The 10,277-nt window shown below is 32.8% G+C and overlaps 1 protein-coding gene across 1 annotated transcript; it reads right to left on the minus strand.

Annotated features, from left to right (window-relative positions):
• Positions 1-1,533: 1,533 nt before the first annotated feature.
• LOC115970145 (ent-kaurenoic acid oxidase 2-like) lies at positions 1,534-7,315 on the minus strand. The gene is made up of 8 exons (XM_031089810.1): positions 7,083-7,315; positions 5,631-6,111; positions 3,059-3,319; positions 2,566-2,655; positions 2,388-2,466; positions 2,196-2,302; positions 1,977-2,098; positions 1,534-1,654 (listed from the first exon to the last, which is right to left on the minus strand). The coding sequence occupies exons 1-8, from the start codon at positions 7,313-7,315 to the stop codon at positions 1,534-1,536; spliced, it is 1,494 nt and encodes a 497-aa protein (XP_030945670.1).
• Positions 7,316-10,277: the final 2,962 nt, after the last annotated feature.

Below are 10,277 nucleotides of genomic sequence, written 5' to 3' on the forward strand. Positions count from 1 at the left end.
GATATAGTTTATAGTGACATTTTTTAACGGTTTCAACTGTTAAAAATACTTCTTTTTAAATCGTTTTTAGTACTTTTTTTTAACGGTTTCAACCATTGAAAATAATAAAATATTTTGTAGTGGTGGATGACTGAACATATGTGGCTCTAGCACCTGTGGGCAAGACACCTTGACTAAACTTATATGGCTTGTGAAAGAGGCATGACCACAAGCATATGCAATTCATCTTGACACACTTTGGGACATTTACCTCGAACTCAAAACTAGCAGCAATTGATTTATTAGGTATTAAATGGACTATATATACCAGCGGATAGTTAAATTCATGTACCATTGTTCGAAGACTGTCATGGGGTGCTTGATACCTTCCCCGTGCTTAATTAAATCCCAAAACTCACTTTTTCGGTTTGCAACTTGATTTTATCCATAGGTAGCTTATTAGAAGACCCTGAAATACTTATGACCTAAGATTGATAATAAATTCAAATTAAACTTATGTTACCACTCACTCCTTAGAATATCACTTATTGGTGGTAAATCCATATACGCTTCACATTACTTACCTCCCACAAATATTTTCCTGTGCATGCAAGGAGTACTATACACGAGATACACACCCTATTACCAATATAAAAATATTTTACTCGAAAATACGATAAAGGAGTAGAGCACAAGGCTTGAAATTATACGTTAGATAAGAAATAAGTAAGTTTATTTTTACTTTGTGTATATTAGGTAGTGAAGAAGATAAACTCAGATGGCTAGAGAAATTTAAAATTAATGATAGTTGGAGAATTTCCACAACTTTGGGAGCAAGAAGCAAGTATGAAGGAATTAACTATATATTCTCAAGGCTTTGGAGAAAGCCTTATAAATATGATCGAGGGAATTTAATTGAAAAGTAATCCGAGTTCTCTAATCTATCTGTTTCAGTTATTTTATTTCTGCGATTTAGGAGTAGGCGTAACATAAAAAACAGGAACATTTCACATTTAGTGTTTAATTCTCTGTTGTTCACTTGGAGTTCGATTGAGGATGCTCATAGATTCACATTGTAAATTCGTAATGATTCAATCTTTTTAAATAGAAATAAAATTCCCCTTCTTTTCATTGTTTGAGACATTTATTCATTTGTATGTCAAGGCTTGTTTGACAAAGTCCTTTAAATTGAGGCATTATCAAAACCAATCATAACAAAAATAAATAAACAAATGCATCACTATTCGCTATTCCGGAGGCAGACCGAAACCCAATATTAATAGTGATAAAGCAAGAAAAGAAGGGCTATATTGAAAAAACATGCTAGTAATAAACCATAATGCCTTTTGCAGCTACGCTAAATATAAAATTATTTGAGTACCTAAAATGTGAAAAAGGGCATGAAGGATTGGCAACAATGAGAGCATCAAGATAGAACATTAACACTAGCTAATCTTCTCCATATTGTATGTTTTTGTAGCCTAAAATAAACGTACAATGATAACTTGAGATATGTTTATTGGCAGCAATGAGAGCATCAAGATAGAACACTAGCTAGACTTTTTTGTAAGATGATGATGATGATGAGAGCTTCTTGATTTTCGCAAGACAATTGTCTCCAGGCGTTGAATGAGGTAAGTATGTCACAGCAGTTCCTGGGTTTAGTGGTTCAAGTCTGCACATCAAAGGGTTTAAAGTAAATCATTTGGAGCTGCATTAAGTAGGAAGGTAGAATTTTGGTGCCACACAAAGATATATATATTAAAGCATTTTAATTTTTTATGCGTGCAAAAGGAATCCGAATTAGGTTAACATATATAGGTTCTATCAACCCAAACTTAGATGGGCCTTGATTTGATTCAGACACACTAATAATACAAGAGACACTAATGGCTTGGTGGGCTTTGAATTTTTCATACTTCAAATTCTCTTAAAATCATAAAATATTAATTAAAAAAAAAAATTGAAAATGGAAGGAAAAAACCAAAGGAACTCACTCGTAATCAAGGAGAAAATAATGAAGAAAAGTATAAATTTCAAGTTTTGCCAAATCACTTCCGGGGCATAGCCTAGTCCCTCTTCCAAAGGGAAAAAAAGTTCCAACTTTGTGTTTATTCTCCTGCATTTCATATAACAAAGTATAACTGTGCCCACTGCCTTGTAAAGTAAATAATATATGCGTTGCTTAAGGAAAAAAAAAAGACTTATAATCTTACTTCCCATCTCGAAGGATTAAAGTCTTTGGGGTTCGGATAATTTTCTGGATCCATGTGAACTCCCCTAAACCAAACTAACACTTTCCATCCTTGTGGTATTGTATAACCTGCAATACATGTTAATTCTTAATGAATTATAATATAAGAAACAACCGAATTAGAGAAAATGAAGGTAATTGAATGAGTACTAACCATTGATGCTAACATCAGTTTTTGCCTCACGACAAGTAAACAATGAAATAGTAACTGCCCGCAACGTCTCGTCAATAACCTTTGAATCCAAAGATAGAACTTGCTTACTTAGAATAAGTTTTGCCTAAATGTATAACACATAAATTGGATAAGCAAACCTGTTATATTACAAACATACCTTGGAGAGATATTCCATTTGTTTAATTTCTTTATAGATCAATCCTTTCTCTGTTGATGGTCTTCCTCTAATAATCTCCTCTTGCTCTCTCTGAAAAGTTCAGGTTTATCAAAAATAGCCTTCAAGATCTCAACAATAGTACACATATGCATGCTACTGAATTTACGTGTTATCTCGTTGACAAACCATTAAATTACCTTAACACACAATAGCAGCATAACAAAATTAGATAATGTAATTTATGTACAACAAGCCCTGCGTTAAAAAAATAATAATACAATGAGCCCTTAGATGTTTATAGAATTTTAAGGTTATATGCATCGGTGATTTCCATGCAAAGCGGTGTATGTATATCATGAAATGCATGCATTAGCTAATAGTGTTAATGGAATGAGAGAAAATGTGAACCTATAGTCTCTTAACCCTGCAAATCTAAAAAAAATTATAGATTATGCAAATTTTTCCGATAATCAAGAAGTTGTGTCCAACCCACCTTGGCTTTTTGGAGACATTCTGGATGTTGTTGTAAAAAGAGGGTTGCCCACATTGTGGCATGGGCTGAAGATTCATGGCCAGCATTCAAGTACATAAGGATTATGTCTATGATCTCCTCATCGTCCAATTTTCTGCCATTCTCTTCAACATCCATTAATAACTCCATCATATCCTTCTGTGTCTCTGAAAGATTGCCACTTTTTCTTGCCCTTCTTCCATCAACAACAGCTTGAAGGATCTTTACCAGCTTTTTCCGAGCCTGATGCATGAAACATCATTATTCAGTTGATCAATTTAGAAAACAAAGTTACTCTTATGCAAGTAAAATAACTATGGTGATCAAAACGCTTCTCTTATATATATTGAATAAAAATAAAACAATTGTGGGAGGAGTTTTGCTTAAATTACACAGAAGTCCCTAGATGTCAACATGAACCCCAAAAAATAAAAAAATAAATAACAATGATGAAACAATTATTTCGTTATGAATTATATCTACTTAAGAGAATTTAAAACCTAAGCATTTTCATTGAAATCACGAGAAGCTAGCCATCAATTAAGTTACAAGGATAATGACGCTTATATTGAATTTTCAAATAACTAGAGAAGTTCTTTTAGTTGTTTAATCTTTTTTATTTTATTATTATTTTGATGATTCATCTTTAAAACCTGTTTCCATCCCTTGAAAAACAAAATACAATGAACACTATTAAAAAAATGTATTAAAAATTAACTCCCAAATTTACTATCTATTTCTTTTTCTTTTTTATTTTTTTAATTCAATAGTTGGAAAATTGGAGTTTTGAACCAGATGTATCTGTTAGAAATGTCAGAAAGCACCCAATGAATTTTTCACAACGAATTTTCACCTATTGGTTTGATTGGTTCAGTACAATAGGTTTGTCAATTGGGTTTTGTGGTAATTGGCTATATGGGTCTTGATTGTGGGTGTTTCACTGAGTGAGTTATTAGATTTTTGTTAATGGGCTTTCCTGAGGTGGCAGCGACATGGGTTTTATGGTTGGACCACTTGCGGGTAATTGTGATCGAATGCGGCTTGCAGTCTTGTCATTCAATGTAGGATATATATCAATAAATTTTTATTTTTTTACCAAACAAATTTTCAAGTTTTTATTTTCTAAAAATTGTATAAAAAAAAATCAAATAAATCTTTCTAAATACGTTTTTAATTTAATACACCCAAAAAAAATCTTTTAGTTTAGACTAAAAAATAAATAAAACTTTTTTAAGAAAGCTTTTGAAAACCCAAAAACCAAACATACCCCAAAAGATAGACCAATTTTATAAATCAATTAGCCAATTAGTCGATGGGTATTATAGTAGACCTGGCAAATGGGTCAGGTCGGGTCAGATTTGTGTTGGGTTAACTAGGTTTGAGTCTAAATTGGATTCAAGTCAAAATTGGGTCATTCTTATTTGTGTCAAAAATGTATTTGGTCAAGCGGGGTTACTGGTCGGGTTGGGTTGTGTTAGGGTGACCATATTTTTCACATGATTTAAAAAAAAAAAAAAAATTGACCCTTAGTAAGTTATGCAACAAATAATTACCCAAAAAAAAGAAGAAGCAAAAAACTAAGTTTCTAGCCACCAAACTTGGAATGAAAAAGGAACATTTTTTTTAACAAATTCCAACACTTAGGTTCAAACCCACCATAAAAACTTAGACAAACTAGTTAAAAAGTAAATATTTAAAAGCTTACACAATTCAAATTCAAAATTCATTAATGATATTATAACTATGAATTAGTGCGGTGGAATGGAGCATGGACCCAATGGTTGTGCCGGAATGGTCAGTTAATTGCAAGTTGCAACCTCATTCAGACTTATTTTTTCAATTAGCCTATTAGGGGAAGAAAATAGTTCCACTTTTTGTTAGAGTATATTTTTTTATAGAAATTTATAGATTATTCTTCTAAGCAACCTTTGCCAAATCTTAGATAGCTTAGTGTTTTACTGTTTTAGTTTTTAACTTTTAATTTTTTTTTTTTTTAAATAATGGTGTGGCGATCATTTCTTTATTTATACATACAATGACAATGTGCTCCTAAAAATAAATCAAACAATGTTTTTATATATATAAAAAAAAGCAAACAATAGAAGTATGAATTATAAAACAAATCTGATTTAGAAAAACAAAATAAAAATGTCGTTTTAAAAAAATGAGTCATGTCACGAGTCAACCCATTTTTAATCTAAATCGGGTTTGGGTTGGGTTCTTTTCTTTGGGGTTCAGGTCGGACTATCAGGTCAGGTCTAATGGGTATGGATAGAAATTTTTGCACCCTCTTTCTTTTGTTGGGTTTATGGTAAACCCAAGGTGAGCCATGAGTGGCAATCTATGTGAGAGAGGGTGTGAAAATTTATGTGAAATTTCATGTCTGTAGTGAAATTGTATATAAAGTTTACATACGAGGTACCTAAACCTAAACATAATTTAGAAATTTAAAAAAAAAAAAAAAAAAAATACACCCAATGGTATTGTGGTGGCAAAACAGGTAGACACATGAGCTTTGATGAAATTAAGAAACATTTATATAATTGGATCTAACCTTAAGTGCCTTATAGAATGCGAATCCAGGCAGGTTAATGGCCATGGCTCTTAATCCATTATTTAGATTAGCGTACTCCTCCTCCAAAGTCTTCATCATTGGATCAACCTCACTGCCCAAAAAAATGTGCATAATAATTTTAAAGGTGATCTTCTTGACCTCAATCAAGAACTCAATTGGTTTGTTGGTCTTAGCAAGTTCATCTAATGAATTTATGGTTACTTCCTTGATGTACTCATGGTACATAGACAGTGCCTTGTGGCCATTAATTGGTGCTGCTGTAAGCCTGCGCAGACGCTTGTGTTCTTCACCAGATAAGCCCAAAAATGATTTCCTCCCCATTAATTCATTAGTTGATTTAGGCCAACCTGATTTAAAACTTTCATCATCCATCAACACTTGTTTGCATGTTTCGGGCAATGTGACAATGATGCTTGGGCTTCCAAACATGTAAGCCTTGTAGATTCCTGTGCGACCAAATCTGCAGATTCCCAAAGCAAACCAAAATTTATATATATTATGATAACAATAGTCGTTCTTAATAATGAGCAATTTGAATTAGTCGAGGAATCATAAATTTTACTGGTCACACCTTGCTAATTATTTGTGCCACATCGTGGTTAATCGTGATGGTCAACTATAGTGTTAGAATATTAGAATAAAAATTTTAAATGATTAAATTTATGTAAAAATATCATTTTGATCCCTACATCTGAGATTACTATCAATTTGGTAGCAATTAATTTAATTCTTGTTATTTTCAACTTCTTGTAATTTGATCGCTACTGTTAATTCAATAACGGAAATTGGCAGCAAGTTAATTGTAAATTTACAAGTTGAAAATAATAAGGGCCAAATTAATTTATACGAAAATCCAAAGTCCAAATTGATATTGACCCAAAATTTAAGGATCAAATATTTAGAATTGAAATCCCAGTGACCGACTAATTAAATATCACCACCAAAATCGCCTTTGGTCTGTAATTCGATAGCCATAAAGTTGACGTTCATTAATAAATAAAAAATAAATAAAATAAAAATAAAAATCTCTCAAAAAAAAAAAAATTCCTCGGCAACATATTTGCATTTGTGAAATTCTTCCAATCAGGTTGAGATTATGCCTAGCTATTTTTTGCATAATTTTGTGCATGCATGTCAACATGTTAATGCTTGTTTTGCTTCTCATGGGTTATTTTCATCTTTCTCGTAGATTAACGGGTTTGCACCAAGGAAGAAACTGCCCTGCGCTTACTCCATCATCTTAGTACTCACTAATTACAAACGAGTTTTGATTTTCACACATTCATTATTTCACATCTAATTTTATGTGTTCAATTGTGGACATACTCGCATCAATTGTAAATGTGTGTGAAATAGTGAACCTAAACGAGTGTGGAAGAGTTTTTTCCACTGCAAAAAAGAAAAAAAGCTCAGAGAGAGAGAGAGAGAGACCTGGCAACCATGTTGGATATGAATGAATCAGGGTCACCATACTTAAAAGCAAATAGGAAGGACCACATGTTCCCGATCAAAGGCCACCCCATATCACCTGGAGGAAGTGGATACAGCTCTCTACCCAACCTACTCACATAGTACCATTGATTTGCACTCTTTAGCAACAAATATATTGCAACAGACCCACCCACCAAAGCTGTGAAAACCATCCATCCAAAACCCTGCTCCATCTTCAGCTCTTCTTGGAATGCAGATTCAATTAAGAAACTCACAAAACCGAATAAAACTTATCAGTTTTAAATCCCGTGACATTTCTGCCTATGCCTGTCGGCTGTCTGTCTATTATAGCTTGCGATAATTGTGCAGTAGAGTCACATTCCAATGCTTCAACATAAACTAATGCTAGTGTTTTGTCTTTCCTTTGTCGCTTCTTCAAACCTGCCAAGCGGCCATGTCACACTTAAATATTAAATAGAGTTTTTGCTGTAACTTAAAGAGGGTTTTTTTTTTGGAGAAACATAAGTGTACTTGTTGATAACCTTAAAAACAGTTTAATGCCTCACTTATACAAGGTTTGTAGATTTATTAAAAAAAATGGAATAGAACTCATTTGAATATAATATATATTCTTTTCTTGATCTGTTGGAATTTGTTTTAAGAGATTATACAAGAAAAAGAAAGTAGAGATATTGAATTTTGGTTGTACTAGAAGAGTATAGTAGTTAATCAATGGGTTCTTTTCCTTAAAGTGGGCATTATAGTTGACCAAGAACCTTTTTATTTGTCTTGAAAGGAATCGATATTCCTTCTACTTTGTAAAGAATATTTAGAAGATAATAAAATTAAATTGACATTGCTTTCAGTACATTAACCTATTCCTTCTCCAAACACTACAAGCCAAAAAGATGTGTAGTTTAAGTCAATCTTACCATCTCGCTGTTCTTTGATGCTGCTCCTTACCTGCCGGCCGTGACAAACATCATTCATGAGTCATGACACATGCACTTAACATAATATATGACATAAAAGAGTGGTTTTTCTAGAAGAGTATGTATAATGGTTAATCAAATGAGTTCTGTCCCTTTTTTTCTTTTCTTTTTTCATTTGAGAAATGAGTTTTATTAATCCTTAAGTGTGCATTAGTTGACCAAGAAACCTTCCACAAGATTAATGCTAAACTTGCACTAGGTTTATTAGCAAAGCATGTACAATGTTAGTTATCAATAAGAAGTTACCGATCGGGATTACTTTTGATTTTGTTGTACAAAATGCTTTCATATTTATTCAAACCAAAACCAATAAATAAGAAAAACATCTTTACTTCATCACTTAGATCATAAAGGATAACATTGACTTATTAGAAGAAAATAAGGATAACATTCGGTTTAGGAATTAGGATATGTAGAGGGGGAAGTACTAAGCATCCCTTCTTCTCCAATCCAAATGTTGAATCCTACTTAATAAAAAGCAATTATTACATGTTACCTACCTATGGTTTGGGCCGATTTTACTTTGCCTACTTGTGATTTGAAAAGTATTAATCGACACACCCAAGATTAGCTCCATTATACAATCGTAACCCACCCTCACACTTTTCCGTTAGAAAAACACTTTTAAGACATAATATGTAAAACAAAATGGATCTAAAAGAAACTCAAGAAAAACTTTGTATCACAACTGTGAAATCCAAGATCGTGACCTCATATTCGTTCAATTGAAAGTTTTGGGTTTCATTAACACAAGATTTAGGGATTTATAATGATTACAAGCAAGAAGATCCAATTTCTATAGCTAACCTAAATTTCAAGAGCTCATACCTCATGGTATATTTTTTTGTCACCAAATCTCTCTCTAACTCTCTTTATGCTTAATATTTTTATTTTATGTTTTAATAATATTTTTATTTTATGTTTTAATTTTCATGAAAGAGATTATTTATAAGTATCTCACACATGGCGTCCGCTCCTGATGATAGCTCTTTATCATCAAACTAATACATCAATCGGTTTTTGGTGTAAGCAAAGATTGAACTCCAGATCTCTTATTCAACTGTCAGAAATTTTACCAATTGACCTAACTAGAACCCACAACCTTTTTTTTTTTTAATGTTACCAAATGCATAAATACATAAAGTTTTTCATTGAAATAAATGGAGCATTGGTATAAAAGTAAAGATGACTTAACTCTTTTTAAAAAATTTCTTAGTATGGAAGGGACATTTATCCTTGCCAAATATTAGGAATGACAATTTTGCCCCGCCCCTCCCCGTTTCGCCCCACACGGGTTTTTTCTGTCCCGCAAAGGTGGTGGGGTGGGGATGGGGCAAGATTTTAGTCTCGCACCACAAGGTAAGGTGGGGCGGAGATGTGTTTAGACTTTTTAGACCCAACCCACCCACATTGATAGGGGTTAAACTGTAAATTTTTCACACCTTAAAATCCTACTATTTAAACAAACATATCATCGGCTTATTTTATTTTACCCAACAAAGTTTTCTGCCTCTTTTTTTTTTCTCTCTAATAAGGTTGGAAATAAGGTATCAATTTTAACATTTTCTTTTGTCTTTATTATAAACAAATTTATATACTATTGAATCATTGATTTTGTGTTATGAGATTTTTGTTTTTGTTATAATATTGTCTTATTAAACACTTTAATAATATTATTCAATTTTTGCTAAAAATTAGTTTGATTTGATGAGATAAATTTATTTGTAATTTTAAGTATTTTTTTTTTAACCAAATAGGTTTTATCAAAAACAATTGTAATAGTTGTAAGCAAATTAAAAAGAAGTACAGTTTTACGTGATGGGGTGGAGCTTCGCGAGGCCCCAAGGGGAAGGGATGGGGCAAAGTAAGATAAAATCATGTGAGACGGTGCCGAAGGTCTCAACCTTTGGACCCGCCCCGCACTATTGTCATTCCCACAATATATGTCGTGTACTATGATTGGGAACATTGTTATTAATATCGTTCCATTCCGGCCGGAATGGCTGGAAAATCTCATAGCGGTGAGTAAACCGGAACAGCAACCACCCCTGTTCCACCTTGGGTGGAATTTAGGCCCATTTCGGTCAATACCGGCCGAGATTAAAGATTCGGCCGGTATGAATCTTTGGCCTTTTCCCCTGAATTTGATGTCCGATCCACTGCCTTACCATAAAAAAACAAAAAAAAAAAAAAAAAAAAAAAA

Source organism: Quercus lobata, chromosome 12, assembly GCF_001633185.2.
Source record: "Quercus lobata isolate SW786 chromosome 12, ValleyOak3.0 Primary Assembly, whole genome shotgun sequence".
In the NCBI taxonomy this organism is placed as follows: Eukaryota; Viridiplantae; Streptophyta; class Magnoliopsida; order Fagales; family Fagaceae; genus Quercus; species Quercus lobata.

Excerpts from the sequence above, each read along its gene's own strand:
- LOC115970145 (XM_031089810.1), bottom strand. The coding sequence starts at position 7,315 with ATGGAGCAGGGTTTTGGATGGATGGTTTTCACAGCTTTGGTGGGTGGG. Across the intron at positions 2,303-2,387 it reads AACTGATGTTAGCATCAATG|GTTATACAATACCACAAGGA; the intron begins GTTAGTACTCAT and ends CATGTATTGCAG. Across the intron at positions 1,655-1,976 it reads TATTTTCTCCTTGATTACGA|ACTTGAACCACTAAACCCAG; the intron begins GTGAGTTCCTTT and ends TTTGATGTGCAG.